General features: G+C 54.5%; 3 protein-coding genes across 6 annotated transcripts; 1 reads left to right on the top strand and 2 right to left on the bottom strand.

The window, feature by feature from the left end:
- Window positions 1–53: 53 nt before the first annotated feature.
- Window positions 54–2772, bottom strand: HCST (hematopoietic cell signal transducer). 2 transcript variants are annotated; one of them, XM_069550689.1, is made up of 4 exons: window positions 1402–2772; window positions 987–1010; window positions 443–574; window positions 54–214 (listed from the first exon to the last, which is right to left on the bottom strand). In XM_069550689.1, exons 1-4 carry the CDS (start codon window positions 1442–1444, stop codon window positions 174–176), a joined length of 240 nt encoding a protein of 79 aa, XP_069406790.1. In that variant the 5' UTR covers window positions 1445–2772; the 3' UTR covers window positions 54–173. The 2 variants fall into 2 exon arrangements, with proteins under 2 accessions (XP_069406790.1, XP_069406791.1); XM_069550690.1 differs by having other exon boundaries at window positions 54–211.
- A 106-nt stretch (window positions 2773–2878) lies between these two features.
- Window positions 2879–11237, top strand: NFKBID (NFKB inhibitor delta). 2 transcript variants are annotated; one of them, XM_069550605.1, is made up of 12 exons: window positions 2879–2976; window positions 4354–4454; window positions 4634–4694; window positions 5067–5284; window positions 5538–5728; window positions 5810–5915; window positions 6034–6180; window positions 6295–6346; window positions 6439–6587; window positions 9294–9410; window positions 9701–9865; window positions 10578–11237. In XM_069550605.1, exons 4-12 carry the CDS (start codon window positions 5279–5281, stop codon window positions 10629–10631), a joined length of 987 nt encoding a protein of 328 aa, XP_069406706.1. In that variant the 5' UTR covers window positions 2879–2976; window positions 4354–4454; window positions 4634–4694; window positions 5067–5278; the 3' UTR covers window positions 10632–11237. The 2 variants fall into 2 exon arrangements, with proteins under 2 accessions (XP_069406706.1, XP_069406707.1); XM_069550606.1 differs by lacking the exon at window positions 2879–2976 and adding an exon at window positions 3604–3786.
- Window positions 11238–14859: 3622 nt separating this feature from the next.
- On the bottom strand, window positions 14860–24688 carry APLP1 (amyloid beta precursor like protein 1). Of its 2 annotated transcripts, none has more exons than XM_069550424.1 (17): window positions 24322–24688; window positions 23340–23483; window positions 22392–22524; window positions 22051–22163; window positions 21695–21828; window positions 21398–21582; window positions 20812–20942; window positions 20364–20438; window positions 19330–19488; window positions 19118–19246; window positions 17527–17626; window positions 16509–16616; window positions 16247–16270; window positions 15987–16057; window positions 15692–15754; window positions 15416–15559; window positions 14860–15314 (listed from the first exon to the last, which is right to left on the bottom strand). In XM_069550424.1, the coding sequence occupies exons 1-17, from the start codon at window positions 24448–24450 to the stop codon at window positions 15216–15218; spliced, it is 1941 nt and encodes a 646-aa protein (XP_069406525.1). In that variant the 5' UTR covers window positions 24451–24688; the 3' UTR covers window positions 14860–15215. The 2 variants fall into 2 exon arrangements, with proteins under 2 accessions (XP_069406525.1, XP_069406524.1); XM_069550423.1 differs by having other exon boundaries at window positions 16247–16273; window positions 24322–24636.
- Between the last annotated feature and the right edge of the window lie 515 nt (window positions 24689–25203).

The raw sequence follows: 25203 nt of genomic DNA, 5'->3' as shown, positions 1-25203 counted from the left end.
GGGGATCAAGGACTCAGAAAACAGATAAATGAGAAGGAGCCTTTGAGAAAGAATTAAAACAAGAAGTATTCCAATGGCTTTATTCCAGCCCCAAAGCAGGGTGGATTTTCTTGTGCCGCCACCCACATGCAGGATGAGAAGGTCAGAAGTCAAAACTCGCAGTTACAGGGAAGTCAACCCCTGCTAGGCATGTTGATGTAGATTTTGTCATCTTCTGGGGGTGGGGGAGAGAAAACATGAGGCCTGACCACCCACATCCCACCCACACCTCCACCCCCTTGGGGACCCCTAGCCTCAGGGGTTTTCTCAGGAGTTCCCCCAAGCACCGCCCCCAGGGTTTCCCCGGAACCTCGAGGGCTTGCCCAAGGGGGACCCCCACCCTGGGGACCCCCTCCCTAGGGACATCTTGTCCCTTTAGGCCCAGCCCTGTCCCCATTCTCACCTTGGGTGGGCCTGCTGCGTAGGCGAGCACACACAAACACCACCACCACAATTAGTAGTGACACAACAGCATCCGCAGCCACAAGGCCTGCCAGGAGTGGCAGAGAGAGGGGCCCACATCCGGAACAGGAACCTGAAGGGTGGGGACCAAGACAAGAGGCAGCTGAGGGGGGTTCCAGACGCTCAAGGCTGGGCTTCAGGCATATGATGCAAAGGAAATCCCTTTGAGGGTGGGTGGGACTCCTTCCTGGGGAAGGAAAGGGGCAATGGAGATTCAGAGAGAAGCTGGGGATGTCCTATTGCTTCCAGGACTGTGCTTTGGGCACAGTGAGTACCCCTGAAGACAGGTCGGGGGGTTGGCGCATCGTTGGGCCTTCAGTTTGGTGATGAGGATGGTGACATGGGGACCCAGAGAGGGCTGCAGATCCTCCGGCGGCTCCAACTTAAGGATGAGAAGTGAGATTCAGGACTCACAGGCCACACTTTAGGAATGCAAGCAGGACCTGAAGTGATGCTGCAAAGGGGAGGGAGTGTTGACTTCTCACCTGGGGTCATCTGAGCTGTAGCCACTGTGGAAGGAGAGGGAAGGCAGATCAGTGGGCAGAGGTGGTTCTCAAAACAGGGTGCAGGGAAAGGAGATGCCCTGAGAAATAACCTCCACTCCACAGAGATCAAATGAGAAGAGGGGCCAAGTGGGAGGGGAGTGCCCAGAGACCCAGAGAGAGACAGGAAATCAGAAGTAGAGCCAGAGACGCAGCAGTAGAAAGGGATGGACAGGCAGCCATCCAAATTCAGCTTCCCTTCCCAAAGAATCAGCCCAGAAGTTTATTTCTGGAAAGGAAAGGGCACTGAGAGAAGGACCCGCCCTCAGCACCCCTCCCTTTAGATGCCACCCCAAACTGTCCTGTTCACAAAACTCTAACACCACCCCCCCACAGCCCCCGTAACCACTGGCTTCACCTGGGAGCAAAAGCAGGAACAGGATGTTGCCTGGCAGGACCATGATGGGCTGGGGGCTGGAAGGGACCTCTCAAAGGGCTTTGGTCCAGAGAAGTCCTGAGGAACAATGGGGGAGCGGAGAGGCAGCAATAGCGGATGTCACCCTGCTGGTGACAAGGCCACCTGCTTCCTGTGTGTCTGTGTGGGAGGGGGAGAGGTGATGGATCCCTCTGACTGCCTTCAGGGACAAACCAGGGGGAGGGTCAGAGAGGCCAGGGAGGCTGCTATGATTGTCCAGGTGAGACGTGACAGGTAGACCAGGGTGTGGGCACTGGGGAGATTCTGGCAAGATTTTTTAAGTAGAGACGACAAAACTTGCTGACGGAGTGGATATGAGTGTGTATGAGAGAGAGGGGTCCAGGGTGACCAAAGATTCTGGTCTGAGCAACAAAGGACAGAGAATCCTTTGATAGGATGGAGAAGGAAGGGAGGTAGGTTTAGATGAAAAAGTGCCTAGGTTTGGCAAACTGAGTTGGAAATGCCTGATAGAACTCCCTGTGGAGAAGCTGAATGACCACAGCGGCCTCTTTTGAGTTCATGGGATGTCTGGTCTGGAGATGTAAATTTGGGGACTGATGGCTCATGGATGGTATTTAAAGCCATAAGACTGGATGAGATCATCAAGGAAGTGAGTAGAGACACGGGAGCAACACTACCTCCCCCAGCACCAAGAAAGGGTGACGAGGAGTAAACAGGCAGGGAAACGGAAGGAGCAGCAAGTGAGGGAGGAGAACTAGGAGAGCACAGTCTTGAACGCAGGGGAGAAATGTGATTTACATGGTAACCAAGATGGGAACTGAGAAACGAGCCTCCCACTGGAATGACAGTCTGCCCGAGGGCTGGGAATTCCTGCCTGCTTAGTTCACAGATACACCACAGCACCCAGCAAAGTGCCTCCCTTGCACTAATAAATTCTTTTTAACGACGAATGAACAAATGAGAACTGGCCTCTGAAAAAGACGGTGATGTGGGGAAGAGGGGACATTTGAGTTCATCTATATTACTCTTACCTACAGACCTTTCCTGCCTTGAGACCAAGGAGTCCAGAACCCCAGCCCCCTTCTCCCTGGACCTGGTATTACTGGCAGCGTCCTCCCACCCTCTACCAGCCCAGGGCCTTGAAGTCAAGGCCTCCAACATCCACTTGGACAAAGATTCAGAAATTCGGGTCCCCAGTTCCCTCCTTCTTCAGGAGTCCGCCACCCTCTCAGGGTGCCTCTGAGGCACCTTCTCCCTCAGACCAAAGATAGGGTTCCCAATTCCTCTTTCCCAGGAGACTTCGGAGTCGGGCCTTCAAAATGAGCTCCGCCCATTCAGACACCAGATTCGCTCGAGCGCACCGCGGGGACTCCCGGGCTTGTGGGCGGGGCCCTGCCCAGCACTGGGCGGGGCCAGACTCTCTGGTTTAAAAACTCGCGGGGAGACTCGGTCCAAGATCGGGGACCCGGCGGCGGCTCCGCGGGGAAGCAGCGACGCTGGCGCAGCGCCGAGGCCGGGGCCCTGGGGGCCCGCAATCAGCACCACGGAATCCCCGAGGTAACTGGGGGGCGGGGAGGTGAAGTACGCTCGGCCCCTAAGAGAGGGGCTGGGGAACGGACTCCTGAAGTTCGGAGGGACGGAGATGGACATCAGGAGTGAGGGGTCTAGCATCAAGCTGAGAGTGAGAACCCAATGTGTGCAGGGGGCAGAGGGTGCAGAGTCCTGGGTCGTGATGTAGGAGCGGCTGGGATTCTGGGCTCCGAGTCCGGAGAGCTAAAGGACTGGGGATCCGGAATCTTAGGTCCTGGGGGTGAAAGTGCTGGGAGGCCCCGAGCACTGCCTGAGTCCTAGGAGGAGGGGCTGGCGACCCAGCCGCCATACTCGAGAAAGAGGCTGGATTGAGACCTTGGGGGCGTTTGAAATTGGCCAAGGTCTTGATAGGCAATGTCCAAGGCTTGGCTGCAGGGATGCTCTCTGCCCGTGATCCTGCCCCCCACCCTGGGATTTCCCGAGTTGCCGCCCGGCCCGGATCCCCGGGCTTAGCAGGAATTCCCCATGTGCGGGGATTCCACGAACGCCACGCTTGGCCACGCATCGTGTTTCGGAGCCGGACACCTGGTGTATGGGGTAGAGAGGAAGAGGGAGATGGAAGATTCCCTTGCGTGAGCGCCGTGACGTCAGCGCGTCGCGTCTGGGCTGTTTCCGAGTCCGCCCTCCCGCGCTTAACCCTTTTTCCGCCCGAACCGGGTGAGGGCCGAGGGCCCAGGCCTCTGGGGTCGCGTGAACAAGGAGTCTGGAAACTGGGAGCTGAGGCCCGGACTCCTGGGTCCTGGGGTAGCAGTTAAGAGTCTCCCAGACTCCTGTGGGGTGAGGCTTGGACTCCTGGGTGTGAAGAAGGGGGCAAGGTCCGAACTTTTGGATCCCTGAAGAGCCAGGGGACTGTTGAATTCGTGGTTCCTCAGGGAGAGGGGCTGTGGACTCGGATATCTGGTTTCCCAAGGAAAAGTATCAGGGCAGCTTCTAGGGCAGGGAGATTTGGGAACCTGGATGTGCGTCTCTGTGAAGGGAAGCCCGGCATCCCCCCGAATTCCTCAGGACTGGGAGATCTGGGGGTGGGGTGCGGTGGGATTTTTCACGGAAGTGGCGGTCAGAGGGAGGGGGGCTGCAGAGGGCGCCTTCCACCCCCTTCCTTAGTTTCCACGACGCTGGTGGAAAGTTGGGTCAGAGGGGAAAGTGCGGAGCAAAAGGAAGGAAACGGCGGAGGCGGCTGCGGCGCCTCACCCGAAATCGTAGATTGGCTTTGGAGTTCTCAGGCGACAGCAATGTGCCAGTTTTTTCCGCGCGGGAGGGCGAGGAGGATGTTCAGATCCACTCCCCCGCGCCTTTGGGTGACTTAAAGACCCCTGATAACTTCACTCCCTCCTCACCCCGCAGTGAGCCGGAATGAGCGCAGCCATTGCCCGTCACAGACGGTGAAGAAGCTGCTAGAAGAACAGAGGCGCCGCCAGCAGCAGCCAGACGCCGGTGGGCTACCGGTGAGCCCCAGGACGCCCTATAAACTACAACTCCCGTGAGGCCGTGTCCTGGTGGGCAAGGGCCCTCAGGGCTGAGGAGAGATGTAGTTCTGACTTAGATGCCCTGTAGGTGGGGAATGGGTGCCGCGGAGTCTGCTGGATAAATTCCCCCTTGTTTCTTTTTGTTTTGGCCTCTACAGGGACAGTTCCCACCTCCCCTGGCCCAGCCCCTGACTTCATCTGTGAATGAAGGTGAAGCTGGTAAGTCTAGAAACTCACTGGGTTCCCTCAGGGACTCAAACATCCCCGCTCTTAGAACTTTCTAGAACTTAGATGTTAGGCCCTTATTCTTGCTGAGACCTGGTAGAAGTTTTATCTCCCAGATTCTCTGAAGCTCAGTAGTTTATGCAGGTAGTCCTGGGGCCCAGGCTCCCAGCCTGGAGTTTAGGCCCTCACTCACTCAGTGTTCAGGCATTTAGGCCCCCATAGTCCAAACCTCCAGCCCTTTGGTGCCCCAGAAGTACTAGCTTTCTGTATCCTGGGGACACTGGGCCCTCATACAGCTCCTGTCTGGGCTTCCGCTTCCCTGACTCTGGTAACCGGGCCTGCCCCTGCTCCTTCTCTCACACACAGGCCATACTCACTTCCCAGCACACCAGGAGACTGTGGGTTCTGGACTTGGCAGCCTGGCACCCCCCACTGGCTTTGTAGACTGGGACCCCAACACGCATGCTGCCTACACGGACAGCCTCTACTCTTATCCTGCTTCTGCTGCTGAAAGTTTTCTGACTCCTGACTTCTACTCACCCTCGGACCCAGGGCGGCCGTGTTCGTTTCCCCTGGGGATGGAGGTGAGACTGACAATGGGAACTGGATGCTGAAGGGTCCCTGAGATGCCCAGTTGCCCTTATTGCAGCACAGCATTCTGATATGTCTGGGTTAGGAACCCATTCCTCAGATGGGCAAAACTGAGGCCCAAAGGTCCAGGGTTACTGGCCGCAGATGGAACATCCAGCCACTCTGCCTAGCACTCTGTATGTATATGTATGTGGTGGAAAGGGAATTCTCAGCTGACTGGCTCTCCCCACCCTCTGTACCCTTCAGGACCCCCTGGACACTCGGCTCTATGCAGACCCTTCCCTGCCACAGGCAGGATCCTGGAGGGCTTCTGGGCTTCCCTCAGGACCTCCACAGTTGCCTCCTGTGGTCACTGGACCATCCCTGGACACTGCCCGTGCTCACATGCTGGCTCTAGGGCCCCAAAAGCTGCTGGCGCAGGATGAGGAGGGAGACACGTGAGTACAGGGGAGTGGAGTCTGTGGGCTCCCTGCTCAGCTGGGGTGCTGTGCTCATTGCTACCCCCAACCTGTCCCCAGGCTCCTGCACCTGTTTGCGGCGCGGGGTTTGCGCTGGGCAGCATACGCCGCAGCTGAGATGCTCCAAGCATACAGACATCTGGACATTCGTGAGCATAAGGGCAAGGTGAGGGCTGGAGGCTTGGTCTCCTGGATCTGAGGGCAAAAGGGCTGAGGGCCTGGGTCCCTGGTTTTCAGAGGGTAGAGGATGGGGGCCCCAGACTGACCTTTCCTGACACCTGCAGACCCCTCTTCTGGTGGCTGCTGCTGCCAACCAACCCCTGATTGTGGAGGATCTACTGAACCTGGGAGCGGAACCCAATGCCACTGACCATCGAGGACGTTCTGTCTTACACGTGGCCGCTACGTATGGGCTCCCAAGAGTCCTCTCGGTATGTCCGTTTGGCAGATGGGATGAGTGGGATGGGCTAGATTGCCTAGATCCTGACTTCCAGGGCTACATGGCCTGGAGAGACTCTAAGCCAGCTCTCTGCCTTCTCCTCCAGGCTGTAATTAACTCAGGGGTTCGAGTTGACATAGAAGCCAGAGACTTTGAGGGTAAGTTGAATTGTGGGCAGGGTGTTGTGGCAGGTGGGGCTGGGTCAGGGGAGTGCTCCAGATACAGAGTCCTCACTGTCTCTGCTCTGCAGGCCTCACCCCACTCCACACAGCCATCCTGGCCCTCAACGTGGCTATGCACCCACCTGACCTATATCCCCCAGTACTGAGTACCCAGGCCCAGGACAGGCTGGCTTGCGTCAAGATGTTGCTGCACATGGGTGCTGATCACACCAGCCAGGTGAGCTGGGCAGTGGACAGCTAGCCCCCAGGAGGGCATGTGGGACGGGAGCTCTTGAATGTCCAAGAAGGCTAAATAAATGCTGACTTGCCCCTTGTCAGTGGCGTGAACTTAAACATGCTACTTCACTTCTCTGTGTCCCAGTTGTCAACTGGGAATAATATTAATGATTTTAGCTTACATTTATCAAGCACTTAACTATTATCAAACACTGAGTTTCACCAATTAGCTAATTGAATCCTCACAAACATTCTTTGATGTGTGTGCTATTAGTGCCTTCTCCATTTTAATGATAATGAAACTGAGGCTCCAGGACTCAAAAATCTTGTACCTTGTAAGTGTCAGAGAGGGAATTCAAGCCCAGGTGGCCTGACCCTAGAATCCAGCTCTTAATACATATACTCTCCTCCTTTCTGACAGTAGCTCCTTCAAAGGCTGGCTGAAAGAATTACACATCCACTCATTGTTTTGGATTTTTTTTGTTTTAGTTAAAGAACTTTGAACGCAGATAAAGTACAGAAAATGATATTGATACAATAAACTCCACCTGTTGCTGTTGTTAAGTCGCTTTAGTCATGTCCAACTCTGTGCGACCCCATAGACAGCAGCCTACCAGGCTCCCCCGTCCCTGGGATTCTCCAGGCAAGAACACTGGAGTGGGTTGCCATTTCCTTCTCCAATGTGTGAAAGTGAAGTCGCTCAGTCGTGTCTGACTCTGCGACCCCATGGACTGCAGCCCACCAGGCTCCTCCATCCATGGGATTTTCCAGGCAAGAGTACTGGAGTGGGGTGCCATCGCCTTCTCTGAAACTCCACCTACCCAACATAAATAACCAGCAACTCAAAGCTAGTCCTATCCCATTCGCTTCTCCACTTCCCTGTATTATTTTTAAGTAAATCCAAGCTTATAATTTTATGGGTAAAATTATGCCTATAAATATTTGTCTTAAAAGATAAGAATTCTTTTTAACCTCAGTACCATTATTCCACCTTAAAAAAATTAACAGTCTCATAATACCAAATATTTTGTGTTCAAATTTTTGTTTGGCTCTAAAGTAACATAAGGGCTTCCCAGGTGGCACAGCAGTAGAGAATCCGCCTGCCAAGCAGGAGACGAGGGTTCGATCCCTGGGTTGGAAAGGTCCCCTCCAGAAGGAAATAGCAACCCACTCCAGTATTCTTGCCTGGAAAATCCCATGGAAGAAGGAGCCTGGCAGGCTGTAGATTCTGGGGTCACAAAGATTCTGACACAACTTAGTGACTGAGCATGCAAGCAAGGTAACATACATTTATTTTTTTCATTAAAAAAGTAAACCAAAAAAACTACGATCCAAATAAAGCCCACACATTGCAATGATAGATCCTTTTCTTTCCTTTTTAAAAAATTTTTTATTGAAGTATAGTTGATTGACAACATCGTGTTAGTTTCAGGTATACAGCATAGTGATTTATTTGTACATATATATACATATTCTATTCCATATTCTTTTCCATTATGGTCTATTACAGGATGCTAAGTCTAGTTCCCTGTGCTACACAGTAGGACCCTGATTGTCTATTTTATATGTAGTAGTTTGTTTCTGCTAATCCCAAACTCCTAATTTATCCTCCCCCACCCTGTTTCCCTTTTAGTATGTTTTCTATGTCTAAACACACAATTTTCCATGTTTATTATCATTAGGGATTCTTTGAAGGTACATAATAAAGTTTCATTGTGGAAAATGTCTTTATTTGCTTCAAAATATGAAGAGAGCTACTCAATATGGAAATAGATACAGGGTTAGGTAGTCCACTGATAAGTGCTTCTCAGCTCCCATCCTTGTAGATAAAATAGTCCATGTGAGATGTGGGTGCATTTTATTGTGTTCAATAGAATGTGGGCTGGCCAGGGCAGCTACTAGTCCAGAAATCCAGAGAGCTACTTTGGAGGACTAGAAAAGGAGTCTTTTTCTCAATGATACCTGGGCTGGAAGACTGTCTTAATGAATATACAGTTCAATGGTGCTTATGATCTGAATGTGTGCTTGTGTTCGCTCAATTGCTCAGTTGTGTCCACCTCTTTACAAGCCCTTGACTGTAGCCCGCAAGGCTCCTCTGTCCGTGGGATTTTCCTGGCAAAAATACTGGAGTGGGTTGCGATTTCCTCCTCCAGGGGAAGTGGGTTGCGATTTCCTCCTCCAGGGGATCTTCCCAACCCAGGGATGGAAACCATGTCTCTTGTGTCTCCTGCACTGGCAGGCAAAGTCTTTACCACTGCTGCATGATCTGAACGGCACCCCCTTAAATCTGGTGTTCTTGTAGAGTGCTCAGTGCGTGCAGCTGTATAATGCACATGTGCTGCTGCTGCTGAGTCGCGTCAGTCGTGTCCGACTCTGTGCAGCCCCATAGACGGCAGCCCACCAGGCTCCCCTGTCCCTGGGATTCTCCAGGCAAGAACACTGGAGTGGGTTGCCGTTTCCTTCTCCAATGCGTGAAAGTGAAGTCGCTCAGTTGTGTCCGACTCTTAGTGACCCCGTGGTCTGCAGCCTGCCAGGCTCCTCTGTCCATGGGATTTTCTAGAGTACTGGAGTGGGGTGCCATCGCCTTCTCCGATGCACATATGGATGCTTGCAAAAGAGGAACAGAGTCTCTAAAGGCTCTTGGGTTCCATGGCTGGAGGCCTGGGTATGAGGACTGGCCTGACCTCTGCCATTTCCCTCTCCACAGGAAATCAAGAGCAACAAGACTGTTCTGCACTTGGCTGTGCAGGCTGCCAACCCGACCCTTGTTCAGCTGCTACTGGCACTGCCACAGGGAGACCTGCGGGCCTTTGTCAACATGAAGGTAGGGGCCTGGGCTGGAATGTGCAGATTGGGTGAGATGTGGCAGAGATGGGCAGCTGGGTGCTGGGGGTCCTGTGGGCTGTGGCTGTGGAGGGGACGATGTATAGGATGTGGACCTAGACCTGAGGCACGTGTTGGGCATAGGGCTGTATGGAATGTGGTGTGGAGCAGGGCTCGGGGACATGAGAGGGGACATGTGGGACGTGAACGTGGCAATATAGAGAGTGTGAGGTCGAGAGCCCTGGCCAGCTGAGTCTGCATCCTTAGCAGTCCTCCCCTCACTGTCTCCAGGCCCATGGGAACACCGCCCTCCACATGGCAGCCGCCCTGCCCCCTGGGCCGGCCCAGGAGGCCATTGTGCGGCGCCTGCTGGCAGCTGGAGCGGATCCAACACTGCGCAACCTGGAGAACGAGCAGCCTGTCCACCTGCTACGGCCTGGGCCGGGCCCCGAGGGGGTGAGTGCTGAGCCAGCCCTTACTGCAGGGTGAACCTCTGACCCCATCCATTCCTGACTTTAGAGGGTGACTTGTGGTCTCAGAAGGTGACCTTAACCCTTCTCCAACCCCAACTTCAAAATGTGACCTTGAGAGACTTCCCTGGCAGTCCAGTGGTTAAGACTTCCCACTTCCGCTGCAAGGGGCTTGGGTTTGATTCCTGGTCTGGAAACTAAGATCCCACATGGCGTGCAGCACAGCCAGAAAACAAAAGTGACCGTGGACCTCAGTGTCTGCTCCCCTGCCTGATAAGGTGACTCCACCTGATCTCTATTTAAACCCTGACCTCAGAGTATGACCTCTACTTTTAACCCTGAATCTTGACCTTAAGGTGTGACCTTTGATCCCCAGGATAACCTCCAGCCCCCTGACTTTTAGTCCTGACCTCAGAGTGGGACTTCTGACCCTCAAATGTGACTGACTCCTAGCTTCTCCCCTTGGACTCCCAGTCCTCAATGCTAATCACAAGGTGGGAACTCCCAGCCAGCAACACCTTTGCTCAGGAGCCTTGATTCATTGTGTGCACGAGGCTTCACCCCCATTCCCACGCATTTAACCTTCAAATCCATCTGACTCGACTCACTTCTTTCTAACCCCCAACTTCACAGGGTGCGCCTGCCCCATCTCTCCCTGCAGCCTCTCAAACTTCTTCCCCGTCTTGTTTTGTCCACAGCTCCGGCAGCTATTGAAGAGGAGCCGAGTGGCACCCCCAGGCCTGTCCTCTTAGGACGCAAACCCAGAACCTGGACTGATTTTCCAGTCCCCACCGTCCTGTGGGACAACCAGCGTATGCTAATGTTGCAAATCAGTGATTATGTGGACAATGTCCAGCCTTTGGGGTCTTACATTAAAACCCCAAAATGGCTGCTAGGGAGTAAACAGTCCCCAATATTTGGGGCAGTATGATACCCCTCTCCCACCCACAAGGAGCCCACTTGATGATTTCTGTGAAATCGAGGCCCCTTGATTGTTTCTGTGAAACACCCTAGATAGCCCCACCCTTTCCCCAGCAGGATCTTTCGGGGTCCCCTCTGCTAACTCAGCTCTTTACATCTGGAACCCCAGATAGAACTCCCTTACATGTTACTTGGAGTACCCCCCGAAACAGCTTCTCGTACCATCCCAGTAGAGCTCCAGGATGACCCAGTGACCTCCCCGGGACCCAACCCCTTTAGGTCCATAACCCTGAGACATAGGAAGGACTCTCCTAAGTTAGGGTCCCCTAGGTCTTTTTAAGTCAGCACTCAACCAGGCCCCTGTCCCAGACATCGGTATTTCCAGTGAATCCCCTCCCGTCTCTGAAACTCCCGATTAAACTCAACCTGGACTGGAACCATTCCTCTCTAATCACTCATCATTGGTGCAGGGAAGCGACTGAGGAGCTGTGTTTGGGTGAGCGTGTCTGGGTGGGCTGTTGTAGCAGACACCGTGGGGGGGCCAAGTCCACATCCTGTCACCCTCCCCGCTCAACGCCTGGTCTGACGGCCAGGGCCAGCACGCGAGTCTTTGCCTGTGGGCCTTCTCAGACCTCTGGTGCCTGCTTTGCGTCTTCCCACTCCAGTAGCCCTCAACCAGTGACTGAAGGGAGGTGGTATGTAAATGCTCCAGGCCCACCGCATCAGTGGGGATGACTATGCGTTCTACATGGGCTCATCTACATATGTTCATCCCTGATGGGATGAACCTCCAGTTCTCTACCCAGTGGTTCTGGCTTGCTAACATGCCCTTTTGTGGCAGCTTTTCCCCTTTGCTGTGTTACTTCCTGCTTTCCCCACCAGTATTTTGCACCCCTTTCAGGTAATCATGTCCTCAAATCCTTGCCTCAGCCTCTGCTTCTGGAGAAACCTTAACTAAAGACAGAAGGCCTGGTCCACAATGCCTCTTCTCACATCTGCCCCACAGCCTCTGCTCTGGCCTCCATTCCAATCTCATCCCTCCAGAAAGCCCTCTGACCCACGTTAGCCCCCACCGCTTGGAGCCTCTCACAGACAGCAAACCAAGCACATTTGAGGGTGCGGGCCAGTGTCTCTACCCCAAGACCTAAGGCTTAAAACAACCACCGCTTTTTATGGCCATGATTTTGCAGGCTGGGCTGGGCTGAGCTGGGCAGTTTTGCTGTCTTGCTTTGGTCATGCGTGTGGCTGAAGTCAGCTGGAGGCCTGCTTGGGCTGGGCAATGGCACTCACATGTCTCAGAGTTCCGTCAAGATGGCTGAAACCCCTGAGAGTGAACCGAGCATCTCTCTGGTCCCTCCAGGAGGGTAGGAGGATCCCTTCACATGGTAGCTCCAAGAGAACAAGCCCCTGCTCACACCATGCTTGCAGATACCACACTGCTCAAAGGCCGTCATGTGGCCAAGCCCAGGATCTGTGGGGAGGAGGGTACTACCCAAGGACAAGAAGACGGAGGTGGGGTCATTGGCGGTGCCAGCGCAAGCCTCCCACACCAGCTGCTTGGGACCAGCACGTGAGCGCCTCTGTGTGTACTCACATACTGGCAGCTGACCCATGAAAAATTCATAGAAATATGTCATATTTCATCAATTCTAAGGAGAACTTACAGGAATTTATCTTACAGTCAATTATGTGACCTAGTTTAATGTCAGCATATTTTTCCTTTGTGGTACACAAAATAATGATATTTATTTTTTATAGTATCTTAGATTCTGTTGACATATATGTATCCCAACATGTTTCAAAACACACACATTCACACACACACACACACCGCTAACGATAACATGTCTGTATATGTGTGTGTGTGCTCTCTGTTGTGTCCGACTCTGTGACCCTATGGACTCTGGCCCACCAGGTTCCTCCATCCATGGAGTTTTCCAGGCAAGGATACTGGAGTGGGTTGCCATTTTCTTCTCTAGGGAATCTTTCTGACCCAAGGATTGAACCCACCTCTCTTGAGTCTCCTGCATTGGCAGGCAGATCCTTTACCACTGAGCCACCTGGGAAGCCCAACATATCTCTAAGAAAACTGCTTTAGTAAAAGAAGAATTAAATTGCTTTCAATGGGAAAATAAGAGTGGCTTAGGGACACAAGAGCATCAAATAAGCAATAGTAAAGTTATTTTTCCTGCTGGAATTTCAATAAAACCGTGTTTTTAAACTAATTACTCAAGTATATCCATTAAAATGCAAATATTCTTAAGGAATTATGCACTGAGCATATTGAGCAAAATGGCCTTTCATTTTCTATCCCACCTGCTCAGAGCTCCTTACCCAGTGTTAGCCTGTTAATCACCCTTGGCTGTGAAAATAGAAAGGCAGGTTTTCCCGATTGTAGTGCTAGTTATAGGTTTCTGACCTGATGTTAAAACCAGATCAGAATGGTGTTTCTAGCATCATGGGTTCTTTTTTGGACCACACTGCAAGGAATGTGGGATCTTAGTTCTTCAACCGGGGATCAAACCCGTGCCCCCTGAAGTGGAAGCACGATGTCACACTACTGGGCCGCCAGGGAAGTCCCAGAAACCGCTTCTTAATAAACTGTAACATTGTATCCAACTTGCATCATGTAGACATCTTTCTCCCAATACTTTTCACATCTATATTTAATATACACGACCTATATTTATATGTATATATTATGTAGAGCCCACCACTGTGAGCTCATTGGTCCTTTGGGAAAAATAGAAATACTGCTCCCTCCCTTAGGTCTGTCAGAAAACTGTGCTATCCTGATATTGGGACACAACATATTACTGCCATCTGCTGGGAAGCTGTGGTAAAAATGCCATCTGCAATGTCTAGGTGGAGAAGGTGATGGCATCCCACTCCAGTACTCTTGCCTGGCAAATCCCATGGACAGAGGAGCCTGGTAGGAGATGAATGGTACCACTTGAAATTTTGCAGTGAGCAACCTGAACACCATATGGGACATACATGGATTATTAGCCAGGAGGTTAGCAAAATGGCCAAGAGTGTGGGCACTGGAGCCAGGTTTTCAGGGTTGAATTTCTAGCTCCAGCACTTCCTGAATGGCGACCTTGAGAATGTGATGAAACGTCTCTTTGCCTCCATTTCCTAATCTATTAATGAGGATAGTTGTAGTACCTACTTCATGGGGTGATTAAGCGTGCCAATGCATCTAAGGCCCTTGGATCAGTGCCTGCCACAGGGTACTATATGAGTTTGCTCCCATGTCACTTTAGAATTTATTCAACAAATATTCACGAAGTGCTAGGTACAATTCCAATGTCTCAACAAACATTACTCCTTTTAATCCTCATAACAACCCTCTTGAAACAAGTAATGTATAGAGGGATAGCTCTGGCATGTCACAAAATGGGAGGCACTTGCAGACAACACATAAGCCTTACTGGGACACGTGGTTGAATTTCCACACTCCAGGGGGATTCCTATCGCCTCCCCAAGAAGGGATGAAGACTTAGGAATGGGAAGTACGGTTCAAGATTCCCTGTCCTTCACTGAGCTCACAGGTCAGGGATGGATGTTGTATGTGACTGTGTATGAGTAGAAGGCAGGGGAAATTTGCAAAGTCTCCTTGGAGTCCAGCCTGAAACCCAGCTGATACTGGCCTAGAAAGGGCAGTCCGTTCAGTACCACGGAAAGCTCCTGGGTGGGCGGGAGAGCCTATCCTAGATTCTGGACCCCGCCCCCTTCCAAGGTCCCGCCCAAATTTAAAGATCTACCCAGGTGGTAATGAATCCGCCTGCCAATGCAGGAGACACAGGAGAGGCAGGTTCCATCCCTGGGTTGGGAAGATCCTCTGGAGGAGGAAATGGCTACCCACTCCACTATTCTTGCCTAAAAAATCCCAGGGACAGAGGAGCCTGGCAGGCTACAGTCCATGGGGTTGTAAAGAGTCCAACACGACTGAGTGACTGAGCACACAGTTTAAAAATGTGAAGGAGGTCTGGGTGGGGCTGCACACCAATGTCCAGAACTGATTACACCCTCATTCCCCCAGACAGACAAAGGATGGCCTGGTGGGGAAGAGGACTTTATTGGGATATTAGTGGAGGACACAGGGGAGGATGAATTCCAGGGAACAACAGACACTGGGACCAAGCTGCTGGTCACCTTAAGGACAATAAATTAATGTACAAAATAAATTAAAGTGAGGAGGTCTCAAGGAGGTGGGGAGGGCAGCTGGGAATACCCAGGGATTTCTTAGGGATGAAATTTGGAATTGGAAAGGGGAAATAAGAATTTCCAGCCCCATCACAAAGGGTCTGAAATGAACTTTTTCACCCTCTCCCCCAGGCTGGGAGTTAGGGTTCAGGGGTTCCAGGAAGAGGGAAGGTCTGGGCTCAGCTGAAGGGGTGAAGGGGGTTGGTTCAGGGTCGTTCCTCCAGGAAGCGGTAGGTGGGGTTCTCATAGCCATGACGCTGCAGTTCACGGAGCTGCTGCTCCTCCAGGGTCAGCATGGGGTCCACCTGCAACGGGGGCAGGGGTGGGAAAGTGGGCTGTAGGGACCCAACCACAGATCTCCCGGGCTCTGGGGCTCCTCCCCACTCCAGGTCTTTGTGCGCCTTACCTCCACCACTCCATGGCTGATGGCCCCATAGGGCTTCTTCCGGCGCAAGAGCAGCAGGGAGAGGACGATGAGGGAGCCCCCGCCGGCTCCCATGATCAGCAGACCGGACACGGCCTCTCGGGACACGCCTGTGCCAGCTGGGGCCTGCAGTGGGAGGAGAGGGCACCGAGGTCATCTTTGAGGCTGACCAGGGCCCTGTGTGGCTTTGGGAGTCACAGTCTAGCCACTGACCTCTTGACCCCTCCCCCTAAGTACCCTGAATATTCCTCCTCTTACCAGCTCATCCCTCTGAATCTCCGATGAGTGGAAAGGAAAGCCCCTTGGAATGGACACATTCACCTGGAGGAGTAGGAGGTGTCAGGAGTCTGGGTTCAAGCCAACTCCTCCCCTGGGCCCAGCAGGGCATCCCCCCCGCCCTCTTCTCCCCTAGGACCCTGAAGTGCAAGTTCTCAGTCCCCTCTTCCCTCCGAGGCCAAGGAATTCAAGCCCCCCGCATGCTCCTCCTGAAGACCTAAGAATTCAGGACCCTCTCCCGCCCTGCCTCAGGTGCCCACAGGTCTGGCTGGCTTACCTTCCGTTCGTACTGCTCCAGGGGAGTCATCTTGTCTTTCCCAGAGGATGCGGCATCTTGTTCTGTGGACCCTAACCCCCAAATCCTATCTCATTCCTGAGAGTCCAGAATGGTGATACCCCTGCCTGAGGAAGGGGTCAGAGGGGCACCAGACCCCACGCCAGGAGACCTGGGGTTCCCAGTATGTGGGCCCTTTTCCACTCTGGGCTCAAGGACTCAGAGGGATGTGGTGACCAGGGGCGACTCTGTGAGCTACTCACCTTTGGGAAGGGCCATGGGGGTGTCTGCTGGCAGCCAGAGGAGACGAGACAGGCGGAACCGTGAAGAGGAGAGCATCATGAAGAGAGTGCGGGGACGCCCCCTCCCGGGGGACCCTCCAGAGGCCTCCAAACCTCAGACATTCCTTCCCACCCTCTACTGCTCACCCGGTGGCTAAGACACCTCCAGACTTTAGGGGATTGGAATTGAGATGGAGGGCCTGGCCCCCAAGGTCTGCAGTTATGTGCACTTGGGTTAACTTACCACCCTTGGGATCCAGGGGCTGTAGCCCACTCTTGTCCTCACTGCTGCCCCCTGGGGCAGGGGCTTCCAGCTCACTGGGGCCCAGGTGTTCAGAGTGGAGGAGTTCCTCTGAGTGGAACATGCAGAGAGGGGGTGGTTTCATGAACACAGGGATCCCCAAAACAGGATGGTGCCTGTTAGGGTGAATGAATGGCACCCTAACAACAGCATGATTGGGGGGAGCCATATGTGAGATGTGGGAAAACAGGGAGCTGAATGTTGGAGAAGCGAGGTTGAAGTTCAAGAGAACGGCCTCCTCAGGACTTCCCTGGTGGTTCAGTGGCTAATGTAGGGGTCCAGTTTCAATCCCTGGTCAGAGAACTAGAATCCACATGCTGCAACTCAGAGCCCACGAGCTGTAACTAAAGATCCTGCATGCCACAGCAAAGACAGGGTGTAGCCAAATAAATAGAGAATGGCCTCCTTACAGAGCAGGAGAATTAGGGAGACCCAGGAGGAAGTTACAGTAGATCTAGGGGCTCTGGGGGGTTGCACTTCCTGGTATTCACGCTTTTGAATAGATCCCACAGTGTAAATCTGGGTTGGGTTTGTGACTTGCTTTAACCAAGTGGGCCCAGGTCTTAAGAAGACCTGACAGTTTCTACTTCGGTGCTTTGGGGAGCTTGAACCACCACGGAAGTCCATGTGCCTTGCCGGAGAGACCGCATGAAGGGGTTCCATGGAGAAGAGAGGCCTCTCTGGAGGGAGGGAGGCTCATTCGTGCCAGAGTCCTAGCTCCTAGCTGACTTGCTAGCCCAAGGTAGCTACACGCTTGCCTACTGACAAGACCCGCAGAAGAAGCACCCAGCACAACCCAGATGGCAGAATCACGAGCAGTGAAAATGACTGATTTAAGTCACTAAGTGTGTGTGTGTGTGTGTGTGTGTGTGTTGGGGTGGGGGGGATGGTTGTTACATAGGAATAGATAACTGAAACGGCAGGGGAGTCAAAGGTTGGGGGCTCATGGTCAGGCACTCACGGATCTGGGGCCGCAACTCCTGAGCCAGGCGGGGGTTTTGGTCGAGCAGCCCCAGGCTCTGATTCATCCTTTCCTCAATTACTTGAAGGTGGGTCTGCACCTGTTGGGGAGTGAGTGTGAGGGATGAACTGAGCCGTGTGGGCTACAGAAGGGGAAACTGAGGCAGGGTGAAGGAGGAAGGTCAGGAGGGTCCCAGGAATAGTAGCACCTACAATGGACAGGAAGGAGGGTACAGGGGCCAGGAATTGGGCCATGGGGGGCGAGAAACTGGATGAAGAGAAGCAAAATACAATGAAAAGGAAAAGATGGATGGGAGACAGGCGGTGAGAGTCTTGGGAAGGAAAGCAAGGAAGAAGGAAAAGGAGTAGCTGCTAGGAAAGCCTGGGCACAGGAGGCACGCTGAGTCTAGGGTATGACTATGGTATAGAAGACAGCAAGAGGAGATGCGTTGGGGGAGAGGCAGAAAGTAGGGTCTGAGGAGTAGGAAGCAAGGTTTGAGGGGGTCTGGAGAAGGAAGTAGAATTGGAGTCATGTGGGGACTTCCCTGGTGGTCCAGTGGTTAACTGTGCCTTCCAAGGCAGGAGATGTGGGTTTGAGCCTTGGTTAGGAAACTAAGACCCCATGTGCTACAGGGTGTGGCCAAAAATTAAAAATAAATAAATATAATTAGTTTCTATGTAAACAAATTATAACTTGCTATAATTAAAAATAAATGAATAAATAAAATTTAAAATAAATAAATTATAATTTGTTATAATTTAAAAAATATAATTCATTATAAAAAGTTAGAAATGATGTGGTTCAAGGGCAAGGCCTGGAGCTCAAGAGTATGGAATCAGTATTCTTGGACAGGAAGAGAGTATCCAAAAAATAAGAATTAGGATCTAAAGGCACTAAACAGGGGTTTTAGGGAGAAACAAGCAGAGTTAGGGAAGAAGGAGCATTGAGGGACAGGAACAGGGTTCCAGGCACAGGAGGGGGATTCTAGGACAGGAAATAAGAATCCAAAGGGCAGCAAGTGGGAATTCAAGAACAAGAAAGGGGTCAGAGGCACAGGGGGTGGTGGAGGCAGTGTTCCAGGGTCAGCAACTAAGGATCTGAGGGATTAGAATGGGTCCCAGGCACAGAAGGGGGGATCCAGGGAGAGGAAGGAGGTCCAAGGGGCAGATAGAGGGTCTGAGGGACTTCCTGGTAGTCCAGTGGTTAAGAATCCGCCTACCCATGCAGGGGACACAGGTTCGATCCCTGGTCTGGGAAGATCCCACGTGCCCTGAGGCAGCTGGGCTGGCGCACCACAACTGCTGAACCCCCGGGCTATAATTACTGCAGCCCGCACGCCTCGAGCCTATGCTCCACAAGAGAAACCGCTGCCGTGAGACGCCCGAGCACCACGGGGAAGAGCAGCCCCCACTTGCCACAACTAGAGAAAGCCCTTGCACAGCAACAAAGACCCAGCTCAGCCCCACAGAAATAGATGAATAAATGAATTGCTAAAAAAGAAAGAGGGTCTGAGGGGCAAGAGAAGCATCTGAGGGATGGGGTCCAAGGTCCGAGGGATGGCAGAGCGTTTGGAGCTGGAAGAGCTGAGCACCTGGAAGCGCATCTGCTGGGCCTTCTCGGGGTCCACGGCAGCCACGTGCTGGTAGTGCCTCAGTGTGTGCCTCTGCTCCTTCTGCTCAGCTCGCAGGTAGCGCCGCAGGGCCAGCAGGACCCGCTCCGGCTGTGGAAGGGATGGAGGCTGCCCAGGCCCGTCCCAGCCCTCTCCACCCTCTACCCTCCGCCCACCCCCCACGGCTCCCGTACCTGAGGCGGATCCCCCTGCAGCGCCGCCAGGAAACCTTCCAAGGCGGCCCGGCGCTGGTCATTGATCAGGGCAATAACTCGGGTGGCATGGGTCTCCACCAGGCGTTGTCGCTCGCCGGACACCTGCTCCTCCAGGGTCTGCAGGATGGACTGGAAGTGCTGGTGACGGGGTGGGCACAGGGTCAGGTGAGAGGCCCAGCTGGATGAAACCCAGGTCAAAGGGAGTCTGGAAAGGGAGGGCTATTGGACCATAAGTGGGGTGGGATGCCCTGGATCCAGGCCTAGGCAGAGTCGAACTGGGGTGGGACTGGAAGACAGGAGACTGGCTGGAGGGGCCAGGTAGAGTAGGGGCAGAACCAGCTCTACTGGGAGCCCGGGTGAAGCCCACTGTATGGGTAGGAAGAGTGTAGGAACAGAGGCTGTGAAGCTGAAAGGGACCAAGTTTTGCAGGAAAGGTGGGGCTTGGGCCTGGGCAGGGCCCTCTGGAGACAGGCTGTAACTAAATAAGCCTGAGTGGAGCGGGAGCAGGAGTCAGGGAATGGGGCTAAGCCGAGCTGGGTCTACACAGGGTAGGGCCGTGCCAAGGTGAGGCTGAGACAGGTGGCTGGGAGAGTGATGAGGCTGGGTCTACTGAGGAGGGATTGGGTAAAAGTGAAATGAGAGGGGCAGGACCAGAGTCGGGGGTGGGGGGCCAGGGCTGAGCATCAGAGAGAGGCTGAAAAGGACTTGGCTGTGTCTGCGGGCCCCAGCTTGGGAGAGGTCTCCAGAGCCAGCCCTCAGAGGTTAGGATCAGGTTAAGAGAGGGTAAAATATGGCCAGTGGGAGGAGGAAGAAGAGGAAAGCAAAGTCAGATTGGATGTAGGCCAAGAGAGGCGGAGCCAAGGGTAGGGGTGGGGCCAGGAGAAGCCCATATCAGTAGGAAGGGGTGAAACTGAATGAGGCCAGAAAAAGCCTGAGCCAGGCTGAAGCTCATTACACCCCAGGTAGTGGATAGGCCCAAGTACCAAAGCAGGACACTCTGGAGGCTGTCCTACCTCATTCAGGGCCTGTCTGTCGGCTTTAGGCAGGTTCTTGGACTGGTTGTCAGCCATGGCCCACTCACGCATCACCTGGGAAAGGGGAGCTTCAGGATCCTAGAAGCCACTCTGCTGTACCCAGTTAAGTCCCCACATCCCATCCTTCTTCAGAGTCTCCAGATCCCTTAAGTCCCGCGGCCTCTTGGATCACCAAGAGAGAGAGGATTCGGGAGGCATTTAAAGTGGAAGAGTACCACGCATCAGAGTGTCCATGGAATCTGGCGGTGTCTCAATGGGACTCTAGGTGGCTTGGGGATCCTTGGTCATCTTAGGGGTGGGTGGAGGGCTGGGGGATGATGGAGGCTGCGGGAACCTTGAGAGGTAGTCTCAATGTGTCCCTGAGCAATTTCCTGGTAATTAGGGAGCTCTGTGTTATGGGGGATCCTGGGGCCCTGGGTACCATCACCTCATTAATCTGGCGCATCCTGCGCTCCTCCAGATCCATCTTGGCCCTCAGGAAGCCTTCATGCTCACTGATTTCTCCAGGCATGCCAAAGTACACGTCCACACCATCTGTGGGTCTCGGGGTGGGAGTCACTGCAAGGCCGGGAATCCAGGAGTCAGCCTGAAGCCCAGCTCCAGGTCAGCTTCCCTTCCCAGAGAACTGCATTTCCTAGAGCGCAGTGGAGACCCCTGTGTGTTCACTTCAACCATAGCTGCTGCCTGGCATCACAGATCTGGTTCTGAATTGGACCTGTTCTTGCAAAGTTTAGGAATCCATCACACTATCCTTCAAGCTTTCCACCAAATAATCCTTCAGACATACCAAATGGCTCCTTCACTCCTGGGTACTCCCAAACCACCCTTACCCTTTGTCTTCCTCACAGGGTGGCCCTTTCACCTCCACTCTATCCAAAGCCATTCCCATCCCTCCCATTTCCCCCCACAGGGCTTCTCCCCAGCAGGTCCCTTCTCAAATGCCCCTACACCAAAGCTCTCTTAAATCCTCCTCCTTCTAGGGTGGAGAGGGTGGGGTTTAGAGATGGCTTCACCTTTGCTGACCCCTGCAGGGGTCTGGGAGCTTGAGGGTGGGACTCTGTCGTCGTCCTCCTCCTCCTCAGCTCGTGGGGGCTCCACAAAGTAATCATCTACTGGCTGCAGGAAGGATTCCTCCTCTTCCTCGTCATCACCCCTCTCAACTCTGCCTCCCGGGGGCCAGGACCGGGTGGAGGGGTCACTGAGGGAGCAGAAGACCCAAGAAAATAAGAACCTGGGCCCAGGTCCCCAGGCTTCTATCTTCTGCCTCAGGAGCCTGGAGGGTTGGGCCTGGAAGGTTCCTTCTCACTCACCCGACTGCTGTCCCAGATGGGTTGGGGGTCACTGGAGGTGGGCAGCACACATATTCCACACCTCGGAACCGATCCGCGCCACAGGGCAAAAGCATGCCTGAGCCATGCAGGATGAGGCCCTGGGAGCTGCAGGCCTGTGAGCAGAGCGGGCATAGATACCAGGACTGGGGAGTAAGGAAGGGTGGAGGGGGAGCCTGGATGAGGACCTGATGGGGCTTGGAGCCTGGATTCCTGGTTCTGTCCCACTGGGAAGAGGGGGCTGAGGCTCAGACTCCGGTTGTGGAGGAGGAGGGTGTTAGGGGATTGGAATCCTGGGTTCTCAGGAGGGGTGGGAGGATGAGGGGCTGGGTCCTTACTTCCTGTGCTTCCTGCTGCCTCCGGGCTGAACTCTCGCACTGGTCCATGCGCTCCTGGTGCAAGAACCGGCAGCCTTCAGGCACCAGCAGGGCCTCGCTCACGAATTCGCCAGCTGGAAAATGGGCGGCATCGGTGTGAGACACTCCCATAGCCACCAGCCCTACCCACTCCCCCCACCCCAGAATCCAGATCTTTTATCCTCAGAGGCTTCTGTCCCACTGTGGACTCAGGCACCTAGCTCCCTAATGTGAGCCTGAGACCAGGGCCAGACTCTCACCCCCTGGGGACTACCACCCAACCCCCGACCTTCCGTTCCCCAACCCGCCAGCCTGTGACTCACGCAGGCAGTGGAAAGGCACAACTTGGTGGTGGGGGTGGGCACAGTGGCCACCCCGGGCACCCCCGCACCATTGTTCCATGGGGATGGCCTGTGTCGCCTGCTCCACACGGGCAATCTGCAGCTCCGGGTACATCTGGGGGCACCGAGTCGGGGCGATTAGCCCTCTGTCCCTCCCCTAACAGGTGCGCTCCTGCGCCGGCGTGTCCCTTTTCAAGGCTCTAGTATTCGAAAGAACCACTCTTCCCTAGGCCCTGCTTCTCAGTAGAACAGGACTTAGATATCTAAGCCCCACCCGTCACTGGGCACGCCCCTTAGTACCTCTCCCTTCCATCCTTAGGCTGCACCCCTTTGCCTGTCGGGTTTCTTTATGAAGGTCCCTCCATTACCCCAAAGCTGTCCTTCTAAGCCCATCTCTTTTCTAGTCGCTTCTGCCCTTTCCCCCAATCAAGTTCATCTCCCCATAGATTCCACCCTTCTTTAAGCCTCGCCTCTGGCCTCTCAGGATCCTTTCTTTTTGTATTAGACTTGCTTTTTCATAGCCACACCTCCCAGCTTTCCACTCTCCCATTGGGTTCCATCCCTTTCCGAGTCACTCGAGTCCACGAGGTCTTTTTGTCTTAGCCCCGCCTCTTAATTGCCACGCCCACCTACACCTGCTCTTTAAAGTGTCCACCACATTGTTAAATTCCATCTCATCACTTGGACACTGTCCTCAGCTGGCCGTGTTTGCATGGTTCTTCTCTTTTCTTGACCTAGTTTCTCAAAAACAGGTAAGTCCTATCCTAACTTTGCCTCTTTGTTGGCCATGTCCCCTAGTTTCCCATGCCTTCTTGAACCCCTCATTTCCCCGGACCTTGCCTTTGCACGGCTAGCTTCTTAAGGGCAACCGGGTCCCAGCTTGGACCCGCTCTTTTGCTGGCCACGCCCCTCTCAGTCGGTCCCGCCTACCTGTCTGCAGTACTCCAGCACGCGCTGCGGGTCCCGAAGACAGCGTCGGGAGAGCTGTGGGTCTGGTTCCCAGCGGCCGGTGCGCAGGTCCCGGTGAAGGGTTGGTCGCCCGCATAGTCCAGCCACCTGCGCAGACCCCGGGGCCTGGGGGTGGGGCGGAGGGATCAGCGAGGGCACGGGGGACGCTGACATGTGAGTCCCCCGGTCCTTTGCTCCCTAGGACCCAGATGGTCACACCCTCAGCACCAGCCCCCTCCATCAAGCGTCGCGCACCCGCCTCTGTGGAGGTTTGGTTCCCTGGGAAACAGCTCCCACTGGGCCGGGGGCCGCCCCAGCTCTGCCGTTGCTATGGCGACTCGGGGTCTCCCGGGATTCTCACGGCCTTGTTGCCGCGGAGACAAGCCCCGCCCTCACCCCAGCGCAGCCGCACTGGAGCTCGAAGGGGTTAAACTTGAATGGCGGGGGAGAAGGCCAGAACCCAGGCGTTCTGGCCCCTCCTCCCTCCGCCCCTAGCTCACGCTCGCATCATTCTCGAGTGGAAAGACCACAAGGCCTGGCTTCAGGGCCCTGCAGGCCTGGACACTAAGTCCTTGGGGGATGGAGAGCTACAGCCTGGGTTGGGGGGGCGGTGACTGGAGGTCTAGCCTCCTGGGTTCTGGGAGCCTTGCGGGAGCCTTCATATGGGTCCCGAGGATAAAAAGGGCCCAGATTCTTGGCTCTAGATGCCTTGCTGCCCGGCGGGTCCTATTCAGATGGGCTGGGGCTGAGTCACCTAGGTCCAGAGTGTCTCAAGGGGCTAGACTTCGGGACGAGCTGGGGCCTGGACTTAGGGGTTTCTGAATGCCTAGTGCTATTAGGGGCGCCTGAGGGCTGGCCACCTGGCTGAAAAGACTGCGCCTTCTGCTCCGGACCTATCCGCCCCGGGGTCCAGAGGAGCGGTCCCGCCCCTTCCCCCACCCACTAGGGCCCGGCCGGGCCTCACCTCGGCCGCGCTGGGGCTCCCACCGGCCAGGTTCCCTTCGGCGAGCTGCACGCGCAGAAGCAGCAGCAACAGTGGCAGCAACCGCAGCAGCGGGCCCAGACCTCGAGCGGCGGGGCTGGCGGGCCCCATGTCCGGGCCCTCGAGCCCTCACGTCTCCAGCACTCCCGCCCGGCCGGGCCCCAGCGGTGACAGGAGCTCCCAGCGCCACAGCCGCCGCCTCCTCCGCCGACGCCCCCGAGCTGCGCCGGCGCCGCCAGCCCCGCCCCGCGCCGGCCCCGCCTTCCCGGCCAGGACAATAGCGTGGTAGCTTTGCGCACAGCTGAGCAGCCTGGAACCCCCTGGTGGGAGCCTGCGCCAGGCCCCCGCCCCCTTGAGACTCCAGGCGTCCCGCCTATGGAAGGGCCTACCCGGGAGTCTGGGTCACAGGCTTCGTAGTTGTGGATTTTGAGTTCTCCAAGACTGTCACCTCCAGTTTTCTCCTCCCTCGGACCCAGACCCTCACTAAACGTCTTTCTTCTCTTCCAGGGACGCCAGCACAGGAACCCCGACCCCACCCCCAAATCCTCTTGAGGTCCCCTCTTGAGGTCCTAGGCCTCCAAAATTTCCTCAATCAAGAACACAGCAGTTGAGCTTTAAATGATTGTGAAGCTAGGGAGATTCTGGCCAGGAAAAGGAGGTCTGATCTCATTGTTCTCCCGGCCTTTCGATCCTCCTCTGAAACCCTTCAATAAAATGGCTTGATTAAAAAAAAACAAAAAAACAAAACCCCACAGCAGTTGACACCCAGTCCTCTTCTCCCTCAGATCCAAGAGTCTGGGTCCCAGGCACCTTCTCTCTCTGGACCAGAGACCAAGCCCTCAGCCCTTTCTCCCTAAGATCAAC

This window comes from Ovis canadensis, chromosome 14 (assembly GCF_042477335.2).
Source record: "Ovis canadensis isolate MfBH-ARS-UI-01 breed Bighorn chromosome 14, ARS-UI_OviCan_v2, whole genome shotgun sequence".
Taxonomy (NCBI): domain Eukaryota; kingdom Metazoa; phylum Chordata; class Mammalia; order Artiodactyla; family Bovidae; genus Ovis; species Ovis canadensis.
The sequence above is the reverse complement of the archived record's forward strand: the minus strand, read 5'-3'. Positions and strand labels throughout refer to the sequence as shown.